The sequence below is a fragment of the Anser anser genome (assembly GCF_964211835.1).
Source record: "Anser anser genome assembly, chromosome: 3".
Taxonomy (NCBI): Eukaryota; Metazoa; Chordata; class Aves; order Anseriformes; family Anatidae; genus Anser; species Anser anser.
In genome coordinates this window covers 106,370,413-106,397,902 of record NC_139722.1, presented here as the reverse complement: position 1 = coordinate 106,397,902, position 27,490 = coordinate 106,370,413, and the positions used below count along the sequence as shown (strand labels likewise).

The 27,490-nt window shown below is 39.0% G+C and overlaps 1 protein-coding gene across 34 annotated transcripts in view; it reads left to right on the top strand.

Moving 5' to 3' along the window:
• The window catches only part of NRXN1 (neurexin 1), a 725,995-nt gene that overhangs the window by 596,464 nt on the left and 102,041 nt on the right, over positions 1-27,490 (top strand). For all 34 annotated transcript variants that reach the window (XM_083831654.1, XM_083831643.1, XM_083831651.1 and 31 more), the window contains one exon: positions 7,149-7,320. In XM_083831654.1, coding sequence (XP_083687780.1) covers positions 7,149-7,320 — 172 coding nt within the window. The remainder of the gene's footprint in view (positions 1-7,148; positions 7,321-27,490) is intronic.

Below are 27,490 nucleotides of genomic sequence, written 5' to 3'. Positions count from 1 at the left end.
ACAAGATATATTGCAAATTCTCTCTCTCCTTTTAACAAAATCCATTAAACAATGGATTGAGGTCTCCAAAATTAGGGGAGGGAAAAAAAAAGGTTTGCTGATGTATATTTATGATTAAAGATCTGTTTTTGAAGTGCCTTGTATTGTCACTGCTAGATGAAAAATGTGCACTATGGTTTTCACTTAGGTGAGCGTGTACAGATGCTGCAGGAAATATTGGTAACATTGGTGGCTCTGCAGACAGCATTTTTCCTCTCTGAATAGTTTGAGTAGTGACTAAGTGTAGTAGTAGACAGTGGTTTGTTGCTGAGATAAATTAGAGTGGTGTGTGTGAATGGGTACCACAGACCGCACTGTGCTTCTTGCAGGAATCCAATGGTAGCATTTGGGATTCCAGCCATAGCTCAAATCTTCAAGTCATGAAAAAACTTCCTAAATGCAAGCACACTGTGTAACAGACTCTTCCCCAAGGCCTTGAAAGCCATGCAACCAGACCAGTCAACTGTAGATAAGGTCTTGTAGAGTAGTTGAGAAAGTATTGTCCATCCATCCCTCTAGTTCCACTGTCTTAGCAAGCAGGAGGCTGAGCGCCAAGTAAAGGAGAACAAATCCTTCCAGAAGCAGGGTCCAGTGATAAAGGAGGAGCAGTCAAAATTTCTGGGAGAGTGAATTGAAAGGAAGCACCACTTAGCTGCATGTTGCTCAGATTTGATATGAAAGTAATGAAATTATTTGTCAATTGCAGAGTGTCGTGCCTCCAACTAGAGAAAAAAAAAAAAAAAAAGTAAAGCATTTAGTTTAATATCATGGGATTTAACAGATTTTCAGTTCTTTCTATTAGCCTGCTCTTGCAGTAGCCCATAAGGCTTTGGGTTCTAAGCCTTTCTGTACAATTATCAGAACTAGGAACTTATTTTAAAATGAAAAGAGACTTTCTCATATCCCAAGGACTGCAGAGCTACGGGTTTAAGAAACAAGCAAATATGAGGAAAGATGCAAATAAATGTTGAGAACTGGAAAGAAGGATCATGGGAAATAGGTTAATCTCTTCACTTAGCAATCGGGAAAGGGAAAAGAATTTTTGGTCTCCACCATAGCTAAGTATTTACAGCTTTGGGGAAAAGAAGGAGAAACTGAACAGCTTCAGTCTTGTTAGATTACAATCTATAAAAGACTGAATACAGAGTGGATGCACCCTACCAAACATCAACAAAAACCTTTCCTCCTTGCTTGAAGTGCCAACCTAGGACTGATAACTTTGCCTGCTAGCTGTATGATAGAGTTTTCAAGCCCCTCCTACATTTTCTACAGTACGTCAAGCAGTGATATGCTGAAAGCTGTAATTCATCGCAGGAAATAGTTACCTTTCTGAGCTCATGAAGAGACAAAACCACACTGTAAGTACTTGGGATGAGGGAAGATGCAAGAATGTCTATGCCTATAGTAAGTTTTCCTTCAGTAGACCAAAAACTTTCCTGCAGTATACTGAAATATTTTATTACTGCTGATGAAAATTAAGTTGTTTTTTATCTCTCTTCACTCCCAGGAAGGCACGGCTCATCATGCATAATGGTTTCTTGAGGAGACAAATGCCATTGCTCCAAGCATCCCCCCTTTCCTCCTTTTTCCTCCTTTACCTCAGCTTTTATTGCTGAGTGTGACACCACATGGTAGGAATGTCCCTTTGGTCAGTCTGGGTCAGCTGTCCTGGCTGTGTCCCCTCCCAGCTCGTTGGGCACCCCCCGCCTCCTCACTGGCAGGGCAGTACAACAAGCTGAAAAGTCATTAATGAGCTCTGTGTAAGTACTGCTCAGCAATAACTAAAGCATCAGTGTGTTATCGCCAGAATTTTTATTAAAAAAAAAAAAAAAAACAGCATCTATGAAGAAAATTAACTCTCCCAGGCAAAACCACAACAATGTTTTCTAAGCCCTTCCCCAGGAAACATTTCCTCTGGAAGATAATAGATGTTAATAAGAAATACTATTGGATAAAACATATGTAGTTACTCAATTAATCTTGCAGTTCAAATGTATCTTCTGTCCATTATACATCCCCCTCCTCACTTCCTGAGAAAACAGTACTATTTGTGCATAGACATGTCCCTAGAGGATTCATACTATAATTATTTTAATGATTCTGCATGCATTTCTATAATATAGAATATTGGCCTCTGATTATATTTGAGTGAAATTGCTCTGTTTTCTCAGTTGAGCTCAATAAATTTATTCCTTAATAAAATCAAAGTAAGCCATCAGTTAGTTCTAAGATTTTGTTAACTGCATTCACCAGAAAGTTGTGCCTCTGGGCAGTGATTTTATAAGATACAAGCTGGCAGGCATGAATGTTTTGTTTTGTTTTGTTTTTTCTTTATTTGTTCACCTGGGGGAGTCACAGTTTTATTACTTTTCTTTGGAAGTGGTTAAAGGTTGTAAGTATTATGAGCTTAGGATGTCTGTGGTCTCTTCTAAAACTACTGTTGTGCCAAATTTGCACATAGCTGTTTGACTGATTCCAGAATTATTACTACAGAGAGCAGCAAAACCCTGACAATGCCATAGAAAATATCATTATTCTGGAGATGTATATATGTGTATTTTATACTACTGTAACTTTTATTGCTTTTGGAGTTGGCAGATCGGTAGCACAGGAGCAGGGTCTGGCAGGAAACAAATTGCACTGTCAGTTGCTGGCTTGCTTTGCATTTCACCTTTCTCACTTGGTTCTCGTGTTTATCAGCATTTACAGTGCTGTCAGAAGCTTGTTAAAGCCAAGGTAGAAGAATTTAAAGCACGCAATTCCTGAAAATATGCTAGAGTACAATAGTAGCTGCCAGTGCTTTTGAAGACAAAATACATTGACATGACCGGTACATAGGCATGCACCTATACTGTCTGAGTAATCAAAACTCTTAACATTTCAGAGCACATTGGGAATATAGAATTGGACCTCCACCTCTAAGTCCTATCTTTCTGTCTAACTGGTCTCACGTTTTTATCATAGAATAGTTCTCAGCCTGTCTTCGTAGGAGAGGTGCTCCAGCCCCTTGATAATCTTTGTGGCTGTCCTCTGGACTCACTCTAATAGGTCCATGTCTTTCTGATACTGAGGACCCTAGAGCTGAACACAGTACTCCAGGTGGGGTCTCATAAGAGCAGAGTAGAGGGGAAGAATCACCGCCCTTGACCTGCTGCCATGCTTCTTTTGATGCAGCCTGGGATGTGGTGACTTCCTGGGCTGTAAGCGTGCATTGCTGGCTCATGTGAAGCTAACTTGAAGCCATTAACATATTAATCTTCACTCTGTGAGTTTGGGTTCCTACAAGTGGCTAGACTGCAGAGGTTAAACTGTAGGCAAAGCCTATGTGGCATGTTGCATTAACGTGTAAGGTTACTTGAGGTAACACCAAGTGTCCTCATCTGCCTGGGTGGTGCTGTAGAGAGAAAGTTAACCCTGATCTCAGGAGAGCTACAAGCACAAAACACCTGCAAACTGCAAGTTATGTTTTTCTGAAGAACTGCTGGTTGGAGTTCAGTGTTGCTTAGTTTCTCTGTAGGTGAATCAGAGGTCTCTCTCCTGCTTTGTCCCAGGGAATGGTGGTGGTGTGATACTTGCAAACAATATTCATAGCGCTTTGTGGGTTGAAGTTCAAAGTTCCAGAGACACAGGACAATGTTTACACTGTTTCTTGAACTTTTTTTTTACTTCTCCTGAAAGTGTCCTATCTTCTGTCCCCTGTCAAAGAGAATATTGGAGACTTTCCCGTTTCCTACATGTCTATACTCTTTTATTTTAGCTGTTCTGGTTCAGATTAGATAAAGACACAATAGAAAATGAGTTGATTCCATTACTATGTTCTCTCTCAACTGGGAGAAAAATGAAACCAAGCTAACAGCTGTAAAGAGTGAAGTAGACTTCTACAGACACTATGAACAGATCTGATTTTTACCAGGGAGCTATGAAATGATCATCTTTTCCAGTGGGCAAAAATAAACCCCTAGAAACATTAGCGTGAAATGCTCTGCTATTTCAGGTCACTGGCAAGGATAACATCATTCAACAGTAATGCTGACTTATCATTCAACAGTAACGCTGACTTATTGTGGTACTTAGTAATACACAAACATTCCTGTAGTGCCCATCATGAGGATGCTAAGAGGGAAATTCTGACTGAGCATTTGTCTGAGGCCCTTTCTGATTGGAAGACTAACTAAAAGATTATTATGGATGAACAACTGATAAAGGAAATTGTATTTCTACTACTGCACTATGTAACTGAGGCTTGCAAAGGTTAAGAAGTGGAAATAGTAATTCAGTATGCTTCAGTTTTTAAAAAGGCAGTCCTTTCTAATTATATTAAATATCATGGGGCTGAGATCAGGTTATCTGAACAGGTTACTGTACTTCAGCTGATCCACAACATTAGTTGTATATTGAGGTTTTAAAGTGCCGTGCACAATGGGGTTCTACTCCGTATCACGTTTGGCATGATAGAGGCCAAACTTCAATATTTTTAAGTCTTAATGATAAGAGTTAAACTTGAAACTCAGATTTGCTCCCTTGTTTTACAGGAGGTTACATAAATTCCCACAGATGCTGAAGAGGTGTAAAAAAAAAAAAAAAAAAAAGAAAGAAAAAGAAACATCTCCCTTAAATATAAAGTTTTTCACATTTTCAGCTACACAAATATATTAGAAATACACCCAAAAATAATCTCTATAGTATATTATTAGCTATTAGAGTAATATACTCTGCTAATGCAGCTGTGTGCTTTGTGCGCTGTGCACACTACTTCTGTACAAATGTAAGGAAGTCAGGGAAACTTATTTTTTCACTTGCAGGTATGTGTGTATCAAGTAAGGCTAAAGGTCTGCACATGTGCCTGTAATACATTAATTTCACTTGACAGTGCCTAGCCATTTACAGTGCAGCACTACATTAGCTTATTTTGGAAAAGGTGATAATATATTCACCTTTTATGCCACTTCATTTTGCCTGCACCTGTCCTATTCACTGAAAGATTTTTTTTCCCTTGTCATTTTTTCATCTAAAAGAATGTATATATATATACAGACATATATATAGCAAATAGAAAAGCAGGTATGCAAAGTGTAGGTTATGAACAGTATAATTATGAATCACTGTGAAATTAGTCGGCTTTTTTTTAATCCTCAATGCCTTTGATTTCTTGAAAGTGTTGTGAAAGGGTGCATATGTCACTATCATTAGCATGCCATTTCTCTGCATTTCATAAATTTTCAAAAGAAGAGATGGCATTAGGGCCAAAACAATGTTGTATTTCTTTGTATATATTTCTGTATATAAGCATATGAAAGAAACAGGTGAAGCAAGTAAGCTACTGCATCCATGGGAGAAAAGCGTTGAAATCTATTCTAAACCATAGTTGAACCAGCTGCAATAAAGAAGAGCTATGGTTATTCTCCCAGGATAACTGGGAGATTGCTCTGCAACTCACACCTGAGGCGGAAGAAGGCGAGTGTGTGTGCTAGGTGAGGTAGATTCCTCACTGACACCTTATAGGCATGGAAAAGTAGGAGATAGAGAAAGTCAATAGAGAAATGCTAAGACAAACCACAAGGAGAGAACAGGTATGTTTAGAACCTGATTAAGGAACTGAGCAAGTAAATAAATTTAACAATTTGCTTTCCAGAGTCATTCTGCAAATCTCAGTATAAAATGGTCCTTTTATAGTTTTTAAAAAATCATAGCTGAAGAAGTGAGAGCAAAATGAAGAAAAGTACAACTTAGTGTGGTGAGAGCTTCCACAGGGTTGCGGAACTTTCTCCAGGGGTGTTCAGCAGCTGCTTAACTGTGTAAATGGAAAACACAGGCGGTATTGGAAGTTGCAGTCAGATATTTAAAAATAAAATAAAGTGGAAGAACTCCTGAGTTAACCACTTGGGAGACCTCCAGAGGTGAGGAGCTACAGGACACACCTACTGTGAGGTGTGTTGCCAGGATAGGAAGAGAAAGAGGGAAGAGACACAACAGTTTTGTTGGAGAGGAAAAGCTGAGTCTGGAAAGATCAAAGTGGTATTCATACCAAGAGGTATGAAGTGAGATGTTTCATTGGTACATGGTAGTGTAAAAACTTTAAGGAGTTTTTTAACTTTTAAGAAGGAAGTACCAGTACGAACAGCATGAAATTTCACATAAGCTTGCCACTTACTATGCACAACCCCCTAACGTCATGCTGTGCAGTTGGATTTTTTTTTTTTCTCTCCTTAATTTAATAGATGTCCTTATTCAGGAATATAATTGCTTCTATAGGAGAAAAAAAAATCATGAGGCCCTTAAGTTAAACTTTTAACACACTTTAAAAGTCTTTGTTAAACTCTAAATGTCCTATTAACACATTCATTTCAATACTTAAAAGACAATAAAAATGAAAACGTGCCAATATCTTAATTAACTGTAAAACCAACAGCCTTAGTCCTGGGTATAAACATGTGTGTGAAGCCTCCTTAGCTGGAGGCACTCTCAGACACAGGAGTTTACAAGCTAATCTCAGCAGAAGAATCAGTCTTGCTCTTCAGTGAGAACAAGATGCTGTCTGTTTCACAAATACCTTTCACTCCTCTCTAGCTCAGATCAGGAAACTCCATTTGTCACTTGGTCCATCCTTGTCTTAATGATTTGGAGTTAGTACAACGTGATGAAAAGGCTCTCTCCACTGGGAAAAAAAATAAAAATAAGAAATGCAAATCCTCATACTTCTTCCAAGTTTCCAAGTGACGCTCTGATGCTTTCCATTTTGAAAGCCTAAAAGGAAAGAAAGGTGTTTAATTCTCTTGAAGGTGAGGGAGGGGGGCAAAGAAAGAAAACGAGCTTTCATCCTCCTTTTTCCCCTCCTTGTCTTGGTCTTGGAAAAAGAGAGAACTCAATTTGGTGAAATAACTCATTTGGAATATCAATTATCCATCAAAGAAACGTCCTGGACTTACTGAACTGTCAGGAGGCTTGTCACTGCCACATGCAAGCCTTCAGAAGTTAAATCCAAGGAGGGAAGATGTTGTTGAAAATCTTTTTCTATATGACAGACTGTCTGTCTTACTAAAACAACTCTTAATTAGTTCTTCTTTTTCTCCTTCCCTTCTCCCCCTTTATTTTTTTTCTTTAACATGCAGCACCAGGGAAAAATTGGAGTTAAGTTTAATGTTGGAACGGATGACATCTCTATCGAAGAGATCAACGCAATCATTAATGATGGAAAATACCACGTAGTACGTTTCACGAGAAGTGGTGGCAATGCCACATTACAGGTGGACAACTGGCCAGTTATTGAACGCTACCCAGCAGGTAGGTGCTTACACAAACTTTTGTGTGTAAAAGGGTTGGGGATGTGTGGAGAATTGATCATTTTGCTCCTCTTTTAATGCAATGTCAGCTCCTTTGCAGTGTTTTAGTAGCTAATTAAGTAGTTAAAGAGTCTGGAGCAATATGCAGTTCATGATGATAGCATTTCCTAATTAATTTAAAAGCACAAATTCCAGTTATTACTGGAAGTGGAAAAATACAGTTATCAAGGCTTGAAATTGTGAGTTTGATTCTTGTTTTCATTTGTTTTTATTGGATTATTGTTTTTTTTCGGGGGGGAGGAAGGGGAAAAGGCTTTGACAAAAGTTACAAAGTAAAGCAATTCCCAAATCAATCTCCAACTGATTGGGTAAAACATTTCTGAGTAATAGGTTGTCTGTGTTCTTTTAATTACAAGAGGTTATTAAAACGTTTGAATTTAGCAGAATTGTTCCAAGTGTAAACCAAAAGGTGTTCAGTTATTAGTTGAAGAACCAACCAACAAAATTAACATGCCTTCACTTAAAAATGCAAACTATGCTATATTATTTATGTAGGCGATGCTGGTTACTTCAACATGACCACTTGTGTTAATATAGAGTTTCCTTGATTGGGCCCATATTTAATTTTATGCAAATGTCATGCACTGAAGATTACCTTGTTACTGATTTTATTCATTTTTAAAGGCAACAGTTTTTTCAGATATGCAGTCCCATTCTCACTGAGTACCGCTACTGAGCCATTAAGGGTAACTTACAAATGTGCACGTTATCTGTTAACAGTTGGTATGAGTGTTTATACTATTAATAAAAAGCAGCAAATCCAGAGATCTAAGTGAAAGGTATTCTGGTTTGCTATTTGCTATTACAGAAATGATGGTTCTGATTTAAAAGTAAAAGTTTTTTTTCATTTTGGTGGTGGAATAGGACATTGGATAAGCCATTCTCTGTTCCAATTATTGGTATTTAGGATTTGTTTTTTAAGTTGGTGTTTGGGTAGCAGTCCAACAGTTAAACTGATTTAAATAAATAAATAAATAGAAAAATATTCCACAGGTGAAATATCACCTTTCAGATAATTTCTTGGAGATAATTTAGAATTAAAAATAAAAATGAAAATATGGATCTCTGTGGGAAAGGAATTCGCAGGTGGCTTTGCGCTGTTTCACACGTCCCTGAATTACAGATAATGAGGAAAAAAGTGGTAGAATCAAAAACTTGCGCAAGGTCAAGATAAAGTAAATTGGCTACAGTGTTAAAGATGAGCTTTGGGCAGTGGCCAATTGCTGGCTGGCTTGAGGCATGTGTCTGAGGGTCTCTAACCAATTGTATGACAGATTTGGGCATGTGGACAACGCATGGGGCTATGGGGAAAGTATATGTAGTGGTGAAAAATGGCAATAGAGGTCTCCTGTTCAAGAGCCATCAGGAGTCCGTGCCTTTCACCCCTTCAGATCTCAAGTGAAATTACTATAGCAGGCATTGTCTGAAAAAAAAAAAAAAAAGACACAACAATTTGTATGCTAATATTTTATGAAAGAGTGACAGTTCTGGCTCTTAGCCATGATTCATGTCTTTAGGTTAGATATATCTTTGAGAGGTGTTAAACTCTTAGGAAAAGAGTTTGGAAGATACTGAATGAAATATGTCCTGTGATCTTTCAGATATTCCTGTTTCCTCCTTGTTTTCTAACTTTTACAGTGCTTGACAAATGGTAGCTGAAATAAGATGGTAGAAGCTGGGGAGAAGCGTGTTTTAGTATATGTTTGAGCTGTATATAGCAGAATGGAATATATATATAATACATAAATTATAAGTACGAAAATATTTTCTTTTTCTTGTCTGTTCTGTTTCTTCACAAAAATACAACATGGTTACAACAAGGATGAACTGCAGTTGAGTTCTGAGGATATTTGCACACAGAATTTGTTTACACTGAACAGAGATCGATACAGAAAATAGAGTGATTTCCTTGGGATGGGATTACTGGAGGTCGAATTTTTTTGTGACAAAAAGAAAAATGAGAACTTTTTGAGTTTCTTCAAGCAATCCATGCACAACCTACATTTGAAGGCATTTCCAGTTGTTTCATCAGCGGGGGTACAGAATTCCTTAACTTATTTTATTGCTGGATCTTCCAAGACTACTGACGGTCTTCAGTTTCCTTAAGTTTCTTTCATTTTCTTTCCTTTAGTAATATTTTATGGCTCTTTTATTCCATAGCATTGCTTTTGAAATCCATCCTCCCTATTTTCATCTTCCATTTCTTTTCCTCTCCTTCCATCATGAAAGTGTCTAGCTATACCTTTCTTTTATATGTTCATGCTGTTCCATCAGGTTAGGTATTCTTCACTTACATCCTTTTTAAACCAGTTTCTTCATAGACTGCTATTGAGGTAACTTATAGAAAAGACACAGGCCTGTCCAGAAGACTATAATGCATTTGACCAAGGTTGATACTGCTCTGAAGAGATTAATGGCACTCTATTAAAAGATATCACTGACAGTTCAATTGTACAAGTGATATAAGACAACAGTTTGGCAAATGCTGCTGCACCCAATTTAGATGTCCTGCTGCTGTTGCTGTTTTAGAGACTGACAATAGTGCTTGGCAGTACTGATTAACCAACAAATTTGCCAATTGCTCTTGTTTTTGATGGAGGACATTTTGCAGTTGTACAAGTTGGAACAAATTTGATGTCATTTGCACGAGTGAGGGCTCATTAGCTTTCAGTTCAGTGCTAGAACGAATATTATTTTTGCTTTGTGTTTGTTTTCTGATTATTATTTTTCCTGCATAATTTTTAATGTGTCCAGACCACTGTACATAAGCAAAGGCTTATCTCTCCTACTTCTGGTTGTTGCTTTTTTTAATTATTATTTTTTATTAAGAATAGAAGCAAGATTAGCAGCTTAATTAGTAAGTTTGCTATTCTTAAATACACTGGATTTCCAAAACAAACAAACAAACAAACAAATAAATAAATAATGGTTGCCTAAAGCATACCAACTAATGAATTCTCCTCTCTTTACAAGGAGAGAGTATATTCTGAATTACACTTCTGGTTGGAGTGTCTGAGTACAAGACATTGTACATTGCTTGGTTTTGATCGGCATCTAAAAATACAGGGTGAAAATTTTCTGAGAGGAAGTTCTGGTCAGAGTTTCAGGATTTTCCAGTTTCATTGCCTGCGTAGACTTCACACAGCCCCATCTAACTGCTGCAGATAATGGCACAGAGGATGGTCTTGAGGCCAACTAACAGTCAGTGCTGTGTTATCTGCTAGCAGGGTGCCTGTGGGCACCCCAGTTGATACTTCAAGCAAGCAACTATTTCAAAAGAACTTGCGACAAGACTGTGTGGGATTTGTAGGAAGCCTGAACTCAGTCCTTCATCTCTGGAGCTGCTCGGAGTTCAACTCTCTTGTGAAGGGTCTTCCAGCTGGTGCAGCACACATGGTTCTCTAGTGTTGCTTCATCAGCAGTCAGAGAAGTAGACATCTTGCAGAAAGTATCATATCTCAGTGCTCCATTGGGTTTCCACAGCCAGTTTCTGCAATTTGTTCTAGAGCTGTATGAAATTCAGACACGATCCTCGTTGATAACTACAACCTAGAATGTTTCTTTTGTACATGATTCTCTGACAATATTCAGGATTATTGTCTGGGCCAATCCACCTTCAGTTTTTATCTGAGCAGATGTGAAATGAGAAAGACATAAAAGGGAAAAAGGTGGGGTGGGCAATTGTGGAGGATAGTTACCCTTGTAAAGGTTGCTGTCTGTTTCTGGATTATAGAGGGAGATTTTTTTTAATCCTAGATATTGAAGATCTTCAGCAAGGGATAAAATGAAGGGAAATGGCCTCAAGTTGTGCCAGGGGAGGTTTAGGTTGGATATCAGGTGAAATTTCTTTTCTGAAAGGGTTGTGTGGCACTGGGATAGGCTGCCCAGGGAAGTGGCTGAGTCACCATCCCTGGAGGCCTTCAAGAAGCGTGTAGATGTAGAACTTAGTAGCATGGTTTAGTGGTGGACTTTAGTACTGGATTAAAGGTTGGACTAGATGATCTTAGAGGTCTTTTCAAACCTGAATGATTCTATGATTCTATGGAACCTGCCAGCTCAGAGGGCTGGATGATTTTCAGAAACATAGGTTTACATTTCAGTACATACATGCTTTTGGATTCATGTCAAAGTGTTTTTGTGTTTGTGTGTGTGACTGCAAAGTTCCTCTCTTGCTATTTCTCTGAGTGCAATGCTAGAGCTATGGGCATGCACACTTCAATTTCTGCCTTTTGTTAAATGTTCATACTGCTTTCCCCCTTTCTCATTCTGTCAGTTGCTGATGGGTAGCACTATGATTAGATTATGATTATGATTAGAAATGTCATATTATAGTTTTTTGATAACTGACTAAAATGTCCAGATCTGTAATGCATTTGTATATTCCACCTTTCTTAACTAAATTTGATGATGTTTCTTTACTTAATGTTTGCCATCCCCCTGCACCTTCCTAAAGAACTTCAATATTTCACCTTGGCCTTTTTTTCAGATAGTGATTTCCCATTATCTCAACCTGGATGCAGCATAATTTCCAGTCATATTAAACAGGAATGAGAAAACTGCTGACTGTGCAGTCAGAGTTCCTGATCAATAGACTAACCTAATTTCACCCAATGCACATCCTTTCCACTCCTTATGTCGAGGCCGGCCGCCCCCTCGGAGCAGCCGCAGCGCCCGACCCCGCGTTTCAGCAGGACTGGGGCCATGCCTGGCCAGGGGCGGCCCGGGAAAGCTGTGCAACCAGGCCGCACCCGCCTGCTCTCGCTGCGCCCCTGCCCTCTGCCTAGAAAATGGCCCTGGGAGGGTGGCACCACATGGTGCCCACCAAGCATGGGGAGGGGCACCCAGCGCATTACAACCGCCCGCAGCGTGCTGCCATGGTGGCTGTGGAGCTCGTGCAGTGGGGCACAGGGTTCTGTCCCTCCACCCTTCCAAGTCCATCCTATCTGCTGGCAGTCTCTCTGACCGCAGTTTTTACCATGGTCTCCCCCAGGCAGAGAGTTTGCCCCAAAAAGACTGCAGTGACCCAAAGGGAGAGGCTGTCCAGAATCACAGAATTGTAGGGATTGGAAGGGACCTCCAGAGATCATCGGGTCCAAGCCCCCTGCCAAAGCAGGTTCCCCAGAGCAGGTTGCCCAGGTAGGCGTCCGGATGGGCCTTGAATATCTCCAGAGAAGGAGACTCCACAACCTCCCTGGGCAGCCTGTTCCAGTGCTCCATCACCCGCACTGTGAAGAAGTTCTTTTGCATATTGGTGCAGAACTTCCTGTGCTCCATTTTGTGGCCATTTCCCCTTGTCCTGTCGACACAAACCACTGAAAAGAGGTTGCCCAAATCCCTCTGTCTCCCACACTTAAGGTATTTGTAAACATTAATAAGATCCCCTTTCAGTCTTCTTTTCTCAAGGCTGAACCAGGCCGCACCATGTTTCTCAGCCTTTCCTCATAGGGGAGATGCTTCAGGCCCTGTATCATCTTTGTGGCCCTCCACTGGACTCTTTCCAGAAGATCCCTGTCTTTTTTGTACCGGGGAGCCCAGAACTGGACACAGTACTCCAGTTGAGGCCTGACCAGGGCAGAGTAGAGGGGGAGGATCACCTCCCTTGACCTGCTGGCCACACTCCTTTTAATGCACGCCAGGATCCGATTGGCCCTCTTGGCCACGAGGGCACACTGCTGGCTCATGGTCAACCTGTCGTCCACCAGGACCCCCAGGTCCTTCTCCTCAGAGCTCCTCTCCAGCAGGTCATCCCCCAGCCTGTACTGATACATGTGGTTGTTCCTTCCTAGGTGCAGCTACTACGATTTAGTAGCTTACTGGGTAGTATTTGTGATAGGAGGATGGTTGGACTAGATGATCTTGTAGGTCCTTTCCAACCTTGCGTTTCTATGATTCTGTGATTCTATGATTTTCTTATCTTCTCTGTTTCAAAATTTTGTTTTATTTTGCTCTTTTGAATGCTTGTCTGCTTTTGTGGCTATGGTACTGCACCACAACAGCAACTCCAGCTACTACTGTGAATTGGCTGCTCTTGTAAATTTAGTTAGGTAACAATTACAGAATGAAATATAGATTTGCTAAGAACTCATTTATGGGAAGAAACCAAAGGACTTGTTAATTTGGGTCAAACTGAACTAATAATTATGGCCAAAGGCAAAATAGAATAACAGAATGAAAAGAAATTGGGTTTAGTAATGTCAAAATATTAATTTCAGTGTTTTCTAAATAATACGTTCTAAATTTTCATGTCAGGATTGCCCAGTGTTTATAAGCAATTATAGTGATCTGAGAACAAAGCATTTCATTTAATTTGAAGCAACCTTTTCTTCCATACCTGAAATAAAATGTTTCAGTTCAAATCAGATGTGTGTGTCTGTGTGTACACACCTTTCTCACAGCAGTACTCATAACCATATCTCATAATAAGAAAAACAATTTTCTTAATTTTCTATTTTTTTTTCCTGTAGTAGCAAAGGATGTACACTTTACCAGTCTAGGAAAGTATATCAGAACAAGCTAGCTGACTTTCTAAAACCACAATAATCACCATTTATTGTGAAGGATTTTCAAAATCACTTTTCTTTGAATAACACTATGCTTTATGCTGTCAGAGGGAATTTGCCCAATTCTGACCCTTAAAAAAAAAAAAAAAAGAAGGAACCTTTCCTTCAGGATTTTCATCATAAATCAGGTTGTTACACATGGATATAAGATGATCTATTAGATATTGGCCTACCAGTCTATGGTTTCAAAGCTATTCATATTGCTGTGAACACTCAGCAATTCCTGAGACCCAGAAGCAGTTTGGAAGACACAGTCTGCTGTAGACAAATATCTATAATGATATCCCAGTCAAAGCTAGTTCTTTCTGGCCAGCCTTAGGAAAGCATAACTAATTACATAACTTTAATACTAAATTGCAACTGTACTCGTGCTCCACAGTTATGTCATAGCCATGTCTCATAGACCTACATTTGACGGCACAGGCATCTAACACAAGCGATTGACACAAAGATTGTTCAAAATACTACTACTGGAACAGATGTATTTCTGTGATTGTGGAGTATAAATTATGAACGAACACACACACCAAAGAAGTATCCGTGCAATAGTCCTTGTATAGTGGCAGAAGATCGAACCAGAGGCTAACGATATGGTCAGTGCTAAGTAGCTCTGCGATATGGCAATTGGCAGCTAAAGTTCTTAGGACTTTAGTATAATACATAATAGTTCTATCATGAGTTTGTTTTTGTTTTTTCTTCATCACTTAAAGTTAAAACCCTGAAAGCACAGGTGTCTTAGGGACTTTCCCTCAATCTGTGGGCTAAATTAGATTCTAATTGCAGAACATCTGAGGGCTAGGTGAGGGGGACATCACATTTAAATGCTTCTCTTGTTCTCTGTGATCTGGAAACTAGACAGCGTATTTGCCACCTTTTCATGGGATACACCTGACTTTAAATTATATGCTGAGAGTCAGCTATTACAATGCACCCTATTTAGAATAAGTGATATCCATTTGTCTCGATTTTGTAAGTTGAGATTGACCATAAAATTAACAGAAGAAATTTGTGTTGGTACACTTGTTTCTCCAGAATGGATTAGTATTTCTCAAGAAATCCATGTAAGTGTCTAACATGCATACCATTAGGCCTTCCAAATTCAAGCCCCTACAGCTACACTGAATACAATTAAAGATCTGTTTCTCAGGACTGAGTGTTGTATCCAAAAGAGATCTTGGGCTCTTTCAGAAACATTCCTTTGAATATTCTAATAAAATGGACAGACAGTCTGTTACCAACATATCTATGCAAAATGATAACGGCAAAGGAGGTAGGAACCTAACAAGTAAATTGTCGTTCAGTATTTGCCTTGCGTTGCATTTGCTGTAGGGTCATTTTTGAAACCTCCATGGCTATTGCTGTTAGGACCTGGGAATTTCAGGGTGTTTTCCATGCTTAAATATTATGAGCCATTTTATTGATTTATTTATTTGTTTGGAAACACATCATCTTCACCTTTTTTTTCAGACTTGTTTCCTTCATTCGATAGGAGAATACCTCCTGGTTCTCTCTCTCCCATGCTTTCCTTTGCTATGGTCAGAGTTTTGAGACTCTGCAGTCTGATCTGTCATGCTGGTAGATCAGTCCCAGTGGCAGACATTGGGATTTGAACTCCCAGTTCTGATGAGTTGCAAAGCTCACAAACTTAGAACAATCTCTCAATACTTGGTAGGGGCAACATTCCCCTGGCTGCATCACTAGTGCCCACATGAAACAACAGCAGCAGATAATAGTCATTAGGCTGTGTGATGCTTGCAAGTCTCATGGTGACATCCCTGATACAAGCCCCTGGTAAGCAGCAGACTTTTCTCGAGAGCAGAACAGGTCAGACAGTGGGTGCCTCTGTACTTCTCAGCAGACAGTCTCCTACCACTCTCACCCACCACCTTTCCTCAGTTGCACTGTTTGTTACACAGGGAGCAGGCTGGGCTGCCTTACTCAGCACCACCTCCCTGCAATGGGTCTTTCCAGTCAGCAGAAGGGTGAGGTTGTTCTGTAAGGGCACCTCATGCTACTGTGGAAGACTCTGCTTCACCACAACCTAGCTGACAAGCCATGTCCCATTTGCGTGGTCTACTCACCCCTTCCCTGGTCACCATGTTCCTTAGGGGCTGCTTATGGATGCATGGGGGGTGCTGCTGTTACTGCTGCCTCACACACACAGACACACGCCTCTCATGTGGGTGGCTGGCCCCTGGCAGGTCGCTGTGCTCCCCTGGGGCTTCGCTGGCTCAGGAAACACCCCTGTAGGCCACAGTCCTCTGCCCTGCTGTGGAATGCACCTGCCCAGAGTTGATCACCTTGGTGAGTCCGATGATCCTGCTTGGGTGCAGGTGGATCCTGTCAAGCCTCAGCAGACCTCTTGTCTTAGAGGTAATCTTGCATGATTATAAAAGCAAAAATTCTGGTGGAGGCACTAGTCTTGGAGCCAGGCATTGATGACTTGGGCTTACCTGATTTTTTTCCAAGTGTCACCACGTTACTGCGAGGATTGAGGAAAACCTTACCTGTGCTTCTCAATCCTTTAGTCATCTTCCCAGGGCCCTGAAACCTCTTTTGTTATACTTTAGGCTTTTTGTTTTGACACCACAGGTACCCAGATGATCTCTTTTTGTTTATATGTCTCAAGATCCTTTGGCTTTTAAATTTATTTTACTTCCTTTGAAAGGACATTTTAGCTTGAGTTTTGGCAACTCATTTTTGTTTCTAATTCTGAAATTCATTGTTTTTTTTTGCGGATCGAGTCTGTTGTTTTACCTTCTTTCTGTAATATACTCTATTATAGCATAGTTATTCAGCCTAGTAGTTATTCAGCCTGTTTTTAACCTTGCAGATGCAAGTCCAAATATATATATATATTTTTATGCTTTTACCTTAAAGAATTTCCAAATGACCTTCCTGGCTGAGTCCATCAATCCCTCAGACTGATTACATAATGTGGTTTCCTTCACTTTATCAAATTTTGTTCTTTTGAAATCAAGAATCTGACTTACAGGCTTATTTTTAGTTGTCCTTGTATTAATTTGAATCAACTCACGATCACTCAATCCAAAAATGTCTCCTACAATTAACTTTTCTCTACTGCTTTCATTATTTATTCAAAGTCAAGTTAAAATAGCATTATTTCTCATTTGTTTCCACTGGACAAAATCTTCAATGAGTATTATAGGGAGCTGATCTCTACTTGTATTCATACAATTCAGTTATAACATGAATGGAAGAAGGCATTTTAGCAGCAAGTAAAACAATTTAAAAATAAGGCAAGAAAATCTGTGACACTCACTTCAGCAAGTCCTCCAGAGCATAGTAAGGTGCAAGAAACTAATTTAGCAGGAATCAAAATAGATTAAAAATTAATCAGACTTTCTGAGACACAAACCACCATTTAAGTGATGGATGTAACTAGGCCAGCATGCTACGTTACCTTTCTTAGTATGTAGTTGCACAACTGATTTCTTGCATCTTTTTCTGATGGATACAGCTCTGATTACTGTTTAGTCATGATCCAATGTATCTGGGTTCCAGTACGATTTTATTGTAAATGTGAAAGATTGATTCTAACAAAAATGGTTATTTATTTTCCCTTTCCCTTTTGGGGTAAATCCTTTTACAGCTTATCTAAAGTCAATGAAATAACATTAAAAAATAAATAAAGAAATAAAAAGCCCCACCCTTTGAGAGATTAACAAATTGTTCTGTCCTGTTGTCTTCTTTAAATAAAGACCCTAGGTAATACCCAAACAAGACTAAAGTAAGTCTCTTTTCAAAAAGTGATTGCAGTAAAGTTTCCGAAATCAGCTTTTTAATTTGACAGCTTATCATTTTATTTTATTTTTTCTGTCAGATAATGCTAGATAATAGTGCTTCTCTAAGTCAGCAGACATTTTCTTTTTTCCTTTATTTTTCATCTTGGATATCCTGGTGAAACACAAAGGCTTATCCCTTCATAGACTTGATAGATCCTGTAATTAAATTCAGATCTTGATAAAATGTGTGGTACAGTTGTCATTACTTGATCACAGAAGGCATTACACCTTTCAGTTAAATACAGCAAGATGGCACAATGCATCTAGTTTAGAAGGAGAACGAAAATGTCAAATGAGCAATGAGTCAGAAAGAGGTGCTCTAAAATACTAACTGAAACCAATATCTGCTCTTTTTGTGTCTTGTGGTAAAGGATGGCGCCTATACCTGTTTACAAGAATGAGGCATAAGGTGATATGAAAACAGAGTTTTAGACCACAAGTTTTTTTTTTTTTAAGACCACAAGGAGATTCAAGTTAGAGGAAGGAACTGGAAAGTGGAAGTGAAAACAGACTGCACAATGAGACATGGCAAATATGTCACAGCAGGTCCCCCATTCACTTCTTTGGGAAAGCCATTATTAACAATCCCATTAAAAGTCAGATCCCAAAAGATGAAATATTGCTAATACATAGAAATTCTTTTCCACAAATTTATTTGGTTTGAACCTTACAGGCAAATTTTCCATGTAATCTACATATCATAAATTACACAATGTAATAGGATAAATTAAAAATCAAGTATTAAATATGGTGTTGGTTAAAAAGAAAAGAATTCAGTCAAATTATATAACAAGTAATTTTTAATACTCAGTAGCTTCTTTACATTGTAATACTTACAGAGGAGCGGCTGAGGGAGCTGGGCTTGTTCAGCCTGGAGAAGAGGAGGCTCAGGGGCGACTTTATCGCTCTCTACAGTTACCTTAAAGGAGGCTGTAGAGAGGTGGGGGTTGGTCTGTTCTCCTACGTGCCTGGTGACAGGACGAGGGGGAATGGGCGAAAGTTACGACAGGGGAGTTTTAGGTTGGATGTTAGGAAGTACTTCTTTACCGAAAGGGTTATTAAGCATTGGAACGGGCTGCCCAGGCAGGTGGTGGAGTCACCATCCCTGGAGGTCTTTAAAAGACGTTTAGATGTAGAGCTTAGCGATATGGTTTAGTGGAGTACTTAGTGTTAGGTCGGAGGTTGGACTCGATGATCTTGAGGTCTCTTCCAACCTAGAAATCTGTGATACTGTGATAATACTCAGTAGCTTCTTTACATTGTAATACTTACAGAATCAATTTCTTAAAATATATTTGTCAGTCTGGCAGAAGCATGTTGTCAAAGCCAAGTATCAAATACCATATTCCATTATTTCTCTTTCCTTTCAGCCTGCCCTCCAGTAGGTTCATGGCTGACTTGTTTGAGGTTATGCAGGATTTTATGTAACACGTCACTCACTAAGCCAAACTAATACCTACTAACTTCAGTAAAACTACTTGTGTGCAACAAATACTAATGAATAAGCATTGGCATGGTTGTGACTGTGCTCCTTGTTTTATATGACTTGGTGGGCATACACATGCATTTCCTCTAACACTGATATTGATGCTGCCATTGGCTGATAGAGCATGCAAGAGAAGAGTGTGATAGTGTACTTCTGTTGTGTGCTCTGCCTGTAATGCTGTTTGTTTCCATTAGCTGCTGGGGCAACCGTGAAGTCAGTGTGAAATGGGAGCCTTGCTCAGGACAGAACAAATCAATGTAGTGTTGAGCCTTCTAACCAGACAATCTATCATATGGAAAACAAAATTAATTTTTCTGCAAAGTCATTCTGATTTAGATGCTCTTGGAAGATGAGGTATTTTTTTTATTTGGGACACATTTGTGCATATGTCCCCAGATATTTTGCTGGTGTTGTGAGGTGTGACAGGAGAATAGTACTTTATGTCTGCAGGATAAGAACTTGCATTAACCTAATTCAGAAACAGTTGCTGTAATTCATACTGCAGCAGGGAAAACAGCAACTTGCTGTGTCCTAGATACATTTTCAAGACTTCCAAACACCTGATTCCATGGTTAACTGTGTTATCCAGGTATCCAGAAGGACACAAATCATTGCTGTCTTGAATGTATGAGTATATACGTGCTTTAGACTCTTTCATGAGAGATGTGTAAACACGGGAGAGTATTTTAATATTCCAGCAGCTATGTGCATCTGTGTCTTCATCTTGCCATGTGGTTATATTTTTGCAGTCTCAAGCCGTGATTGTTAAAAAAAATATATAAAAAATTTAGAACCTGTGATGTCCACACTTTCAGGATAACTTTTTCTGTAGTACAGATTTGTGATTAGTGGCAACTCCATTGTAACCAATTCTGTGGTTATATTCTACAATTGTATTATATCATGCACTTAAAAATAAGTTCAGAGTTAAGTTCAAGGTGTACTCAATAAGTTCAAGGAGTTACCTTGACCCTAGCAAGGTTTAGCTAAACCACAGGGTCTTCTTTTTGCAGCCTATCCTATCTGTCAGAAAAAGAGTGACTTGCTTGTATGATTTATACAACCTAGAACCCTTATGAGCTGCACAAAAATTAGATTCTATAGTACAAGCCATCTCAAACACATTTGAAGCAGAAATTAAACACCCATTGCTTTATTAGACATAGAATATGTAGTGAAACACATCCTGATTTCACCCCCTTATTGGTGGGTGTTAACTGAATTAAAGGCAATGAAGTTATGGCCTTCGAAATTGGTTTAAGATGTGAGTGGACTAAAAGACTGAGAAGCATAGATAGTGTTTTCCTCAATTCTCCCCGTAATGGGGAGAGATAAGGAAAGAAACAGGTGAGCCCAGGTCATCAAAGTCTGTCATCAAAGTCTTGCTCCCAGACTGGTGCCTCCACCAGAATTTTGGGGTTTGTAATCATAGAATCGCTGAGGTTGGAAAGGGCCTCCAAGATCATCAACTCCAACCACTAACCTAGCACGGCCAAGTCTATCATTAAACCATGTCCTTAAGAACCACATCTTTTAAATATGATTTAACAGGGACAGTGACTTAACAACTTCCCTAGGCAGCCTGTTCCAACGCTTCACAACTCTTTCAGTGAAGAAATTTTTCCTAATATCCAACCTAAACCTCCCCAGGAGCAATTTGAGGTCATTTCCTCTTGTCCAGTCGTCTGTAACTAGGGAAACGACACCAATCCCTGCCCTGCTACAACCTCCTTTGAGGTAGTTACAGAGAAAGATAAGGTCTCCCCGTGCCTCCATTTCTCTAGGCTAAGTAACCCCAGTTCCCTCAACCATTCCTCATGAGACTTGTTCTCTAGACTCCTTACCAGCTTTGTTGCCCTTCTTTGGACACACTCCAGTACCCTGATGTTTTTTTCTTGCAGTGAGGGGCCCCAAACAAAGTTCAGCCTTAGCAGAGCTGAGTACACGGTAACAATCACTTCCCTAGTCCTGCTGGCCATGCTGTTTCTGATACAAGCCAGGGTGCTGTTGGCTTTCTTGGCCAACTGAGCACACTGCTGGCTCATATTTAGCTGGCTATTGACCAATACCCCCAGGTCCTTTTCTGCCAGGCAGCTTCCCAGCCACATTGTGGCTGGGAATTCCCTGTGTTTCTCCCACAGTATTTAGTGTTGGTGCAGCTTCACCTTGAATATTGTGTGCAGTTCTGGACTCCGCCCTATAAAAAGGATGTTAAGATACTTGAAACTGTCCAGAGGAGGGCAATAAAGTTGGTAAAGGTATGTCCTTCAAGGAGAGGCTGAGGACACTTGGGTTGTCTAGTTTGGCGAAGAGAAGGCTAAGAGGCAACCTCATTGCTGTCCACAACTTCCTGAGGCGAGGAAGCAGAGAGAGAGAAGCCAATCTTTTCTCGTTGATAACCAATGATGTGATTCGGGGAGCAGTAAAAAGCTGTGCCAGATGAGGTTCAGAATGGATATTTGGAACAATTTCTTTACACCAGAAACACTGGAATGGGCTTCATAGTGAGGTGATTGATGCCTTATACCTGCCAGTGTTCAAGAGGCATTTAGATAATACCCTCAAAAATATGCTTTATCTTTTGGTTAGCCCTGAAGTGATCAGGCAGTTGAACCTGATGATCTTTTTAGGTCCCTTCCAACTATTCTGTTCTGTTCTGTTCTATTTTACCATTCTGATTTTCCTCAGTGGACTATTTCTAATGGCCTTTCTGATGCAGCATCAAACTTAGTGGACATGAAGAATTTAAATGAAACACAGTGTTTTCCAGGTTAAGTGTATATATAGAAAGAAAAAAAAATGATTCCCCTGTTTTACAGAGATGATAGGCATTAAGAGACTTCTGGTTTAAAAGTTCAAAATTGCAGTTGAATAATATGGAGTGAAGAATAAATATGCCTTTTCTCAAAAGAACAATCTGTACCAAAATTTTATTTCAACTGTATCTGGGTGTGGGAAGAAGTTTGGAAAATAATGCATTCATTTTTAGAGTATAGCAATTGTCTCACAGCAATTTTCAACCAAGAGTTTCTTGAGCACCTCACTTCAGGGGTAGGCCCCTTGTAGTTCTCTCTCCTGCAAATTCATTCCTGTTTTTGTCTAAGCAACAATAGAAGCGCAGACTGAAGACAGTACTATGGTTGCATGAGAGATACCTGTAGCTGGTAGCTGATAGATACTCTGTAAATGTGATTAGCAGTGAGTATGGTTAATTTTTCATCAATCAGCTTGAGTTAATAAACTTAGTATTGCATACAACAAATAGTTACCAGTGAGTAGCACTCATTGACTGGAAACATCTCCAGTGGGAGAATTGTACTGGGCTTGAATATATGTAACACTTCTGTAAGTGGCCTGGAAGTCTGCATAACATCTGTCACTGACGACGCATGACTGTTAGGAAAACAACCAAACAAAACAAAGGTAAGTAGTAGGCAGGGCAAACTGTGGTGTGTGAGCATGATTGCTTGGGAATCCAGGAGAATTTAAAGAAAGTTAGACTTCAGCAGTGCTGAGTTCTGAGGCATGGATCTAAGACCAAAAAGTGAAGGTTATGGCAACATAACAAGGTATGATGTCCTGGAAGTATAGGATTCTGAGAAGCACTTGAGGGATATCATCTTTCAGACTGCTGAGGATGAAGCATCATGTGTTTTTGTGACAAAGGAGATTATGGAAATTGCTCTGTGAGCACAAAAGGCTGAAATGTAGGAACTGCTGAGGATTTTGCCACCCTTACAACAATTTGAAAACATCTCTGAAACAGATATCAAAGCCTGCAACTGTACCTCATGTCTGTGGTTCTATGGAAAAAAAAAATGGAGTGTGTGTAAAAAGAGCCCAAAAGAGTTTTTTTCTATATTGATTTATAGTGTCGAAACAAAAATTAAGAAATGACTCGATCACAGTGTAAGTACTTTCATGGGGAGAAAACACGAGGTGCATGCAGTGTTTTTAAGCCGTTCCTGGAAAGCCATGACCAGAACTAAGGAACTGAAGTAAGAAATAGAGAGTGTGCTTTCAACAGTGAGCCTTCAAATTCATTACTAAATGATTTTCCTCTATTGTGTGTCATCATGTTTGTATAAAATATTTTCCTGGAGGAACTATTTGAGCCCATTACAGGTTATGAATTAACCAAACAATAGATTTTTGGCTGAATAGAGAATCAAATGGGTCAATATTAATAACCTGTGATGTACAGATCAGATCGTGCCTCTGTCTATATTGAGAGCATATTATCAATATAAGAATACTTAATTTGTATAGTAAAATTGTGTCCCTAATGCAGATATAACTATACCTTCCCAGGAATTAAGCAATTAATACCAGAAAATAAAAATGTTTCCAGGTATAATTTCTGTAATTTTTATATCCAGAAACAATACTGTGCTATACAGCAACTATACAATGCTTTAACATGTTAGCGCTATTGCATTAAACTGAGAATTTGTTTGCACAAGAGCTGAAAATGAATTCAGAAAATACTATCTCAACTTTAATGTATCATTTAGCTTTTTCTTTCTCACCTTTTATATATGTACATTCATAAATCTTGGTAGCTACAAAAATGATTTTAGTTAGTTGCTTGCTTAGCCATTTTATCTCTTATCTCACAATGTGTTACATGTATTTTTTCAACAACTGACTTCAGTTAAAGAGCAGCCTATGGAATATGCTTGTGTACAGCTTTTCCAGCTGAGTGGCAGAGATGAGCCATGTTGCAAGAATTTCTTACAAATAATCTTCTGCCCTTACATTTCTCTTATCTGTCATTGCTTTGTGGATATGATGACCATAGGTGTTCTGTACAAAAACAAACAAACAAAAAAAAGTGTTGTTACTCTAATCTTTATCAGAACTGTGTTTTAGCCTTGTGCTTTACTGATAGTAACAATCCATACTTAGATACTTAGATATATTACTTAGATATATTACTTATTACTATACATACTTAGATATATTTAGACTTAACTGGGTTTAATTCAGCCTCAGCTGTGAAAGTGTGTTTTTGGGCTTTAGTGTTCTGCTTTGGAAACACTGTCAAATCCATACATGCATTAATAAAGGCAAAGATTGTAGAGAGTTAACTTTTCCCTCTTAATTTATTGATTTCATGCTAGTACTTTCAAGGGTGAGGGTGGACAATGGATTGATGGAATGATGTAATCCTTCCTTCTTAGAGTCCTGAATTTTGTCTTGAAAGTATGCTTATTAATCTGAAATGTGTTATTTTTTTATTAGTAAGACATTGGCACATTTTAGTCATTAATCAGAAAATCATACAGTGGTTTGGGTTGGAAGAGACCCTAGAGATCTTCTATTTCCAAACCCCTTGTTGTGAGCAGTGATACCTTAGAGATACTAGAGACACTTAGAGATACTAGATCAGGTTCCCTAAAGACCCATCCAGCCTGGCCTTGAACACATTCAGAGACGGGGCATCCACAGCTTCTCTGGGCAACCTGTTCCACTCTCTGACCACCCTCATAGTAAAAAAAATTCTTCAACTATGTAATATAAATTACCATCTTTTAGTTTAAAACCATTACCAACACCAACTGTCTAGGCCTGTCTTCATAGGAGAGGAGATCTGGCCCTCTGCTCATCCTCGTGGCCCTCCTCTAGACCTGCTCTAACAGATCCATGTCCTTCTTATGCCGGGGACCACAGAGCTGGATGTGGTATTCCGGGTGGGGTCTCACGAGAGCAAAGCAGAGGAGTAGAATCACCTCCCTCAACCTGCTAGCTACATTTCTTTTGATGCAGCCCAGGATATGATTGGTTTTCTGGGCTGCAAGCACTCATTGCCATCTCATGTTCAGTTTCTCATCCACCAATACCCCCAGGTCCTTCTCCTTAGGTCTGTTTTCAATTCACTTATGGCCCAGGCTGTATTCAGTTTGGGGATTGCTCTGACCCAAGTGCAGCAACCTTGCGCTCAGAATTGTTGAGCTTCATAAGGTTCACGTGCACATGTATTATTGTCATCATTCTTACTACTGATCATTTAAAAATAAAAATACTTTAACTACCATATTGCATTATATTTTAATAATGCATTAGTGCTTCATGTTAGTGAAGCTACTAGAATTCATAAAGCTGGAAAGATGATAATATCTAACTCCTTCAATATAGTGGGTTTCAGTAGGTATTTAAAAGGTCAAGTGGTTTCCTGAGAAAAAGTGGATGTGTAAATTGTGCTAGCAGAGCTATTTTCTTTCAAAAGTTGTTCTTTTCCCTATTTAACTTCTCATATGTGTGTTGAAGTAGAAGTAGCAGCTACTTTTTGGATATTGCATCAACAAATGTATTCTTTCAAAAGAAAATGAAAAAGTAAACATACTGACAATTGACTAGTGATTGCATATTTCCTTGCAAATTCATATGTTTAAATTGTTCGATATTGATTGGTTTTTTCTTTCTGTGGAAAAAGATTAACTCTGAAAATCAAGGAGATAAATTTAGACCTCCACAAAAATTAACTGCCAGGTTTGGGTTGTCCATCTAAAATGCGGCCTTACTAACTTCAAAACAGAGTATCTCCTACTATGAAAGTGTGTTTTGGGCAAGAGCTTAAAGATTTGAATATTCTGATTTAGCTAGTACAGGTCAAATTCCTTATGTTAAATGTGGTATTGAAGCAGGTGGTTTTCCCTTCTGGATCCCAAAGGCTACTTTGAAACCACCTGAGACCTGAAAATGTCAAAGATCTGTAGCCTCAATGGCCTTTTTAGGCTGTGATTTAGCAATGCACTTGAGAACTTCCTTCTGTGGTTGATGTCCAGCATGTCTATAAGTGCTTCTGAAGAGTAGGTTGCACTAAAACGGACTTTCAGTAGGAATGATAGGTGACAACAGGTAGATAATTCTCATATCTATCCCCCTCCCCTTACAGGCACTTTATTCAGCAATGGCTCTTTTTCCCATCTAGACATAGATTATATGAGGAGTCATGAAGCATAAATTTCAGGAATGTGACAAATATGTTAAGATAATCATCTCTCCCCTCCCTTGAGACCTTTCTAAGTCATAGAGGAAGGTAACTCAATATAAGAGGTTTTAACATAGAAACGTTGTTTGAGGAATACAGTTCTTAGTTTTCTTCCAGATCAGAATCTCAAAGCAAAATAAAATGTTTCACAACAATTCTGTCTTCTCAGACTAAACCAAAAAAAAAAAAAAAAAGGCTAAGAATAATCACAAGGGGAAAATATTTTGCTAATTGGAAACTCTTTGCAATTTTACCAAAAAACAGCTGTGTTTCATAAAAGTTACGGTGACATGCTACATATCATAGATAAATTTGAGTGGAAAATATTAATGAGGCTTATGTATGTATATAATTGGGGAATCAGATTATTTCACTTTTTAACAGATAGAACTAAATCACTACTGGAAGTCTACCCACGGCCACTATGATATTGTGTGGTGGACTGCTCATTATAGTTCTGCAATCCTAAAACACTCCTTTTCTTTTATCTCAGTGAGCGTCTGTTCCTATTATTTAGTTTCTGTTTCTATACCTTGCCAAAAGCGTTTAAAAAAAAAAAAAAAAAAGCTCTGTGTACAAGTTTAAACCTTAAACCTTTCAATTTGAAATAGATTATTCTTTTATAGTATAATGTCTGCAAGGCATAAATAAACAAATTGAAATGCCACTTTTAGACAGAACTGAAAGTCTGGAGCTTGCTTTGGCCAAGGGCTACTTTTTAGCTGCACTGCTGACACAGAACAGATTCTTCTCTCTTAAATGCCATTTTCTATCTGTATGGTGCATTTGGTTTCTTCTGCTTGGCAAAGCTTTTCCAAATAATGACCTCAGTTTTGTTCTTTCTATTGGCTTGCATGTAATCATTCATATGCCTAGGAGAATGAGCTGACACAGCTTCAGCAGATGCAGTTAATGTGACAAAACACCTGTATGGTTCAGGACATTGGGGCACAGTGGTGGTGAACTCTGGTGTTATCAAGCTGCGTGAAAGAACATGAAATCAACATTTTTAAGTTTTACAGTTGCAGTCAAGTTTGTCTGCTGTTGATGAGGGTTGATGCTGATTGCTTTGGATTTCTTATGTTTATTGTGTCTCTGGTCATGTAATGAGTGTGAAATTATTCTCACTATGCCCCACATTGCTTCCACACAGTCTGTTAGAGCAGCTCAATTGCAGTGGCTTTGGTGAACACAACTGAAATCCAAACTATTTTCTCTTATATTACATTGATTATTGCATAAGCAAGAGCAAAATTTAATCCCTG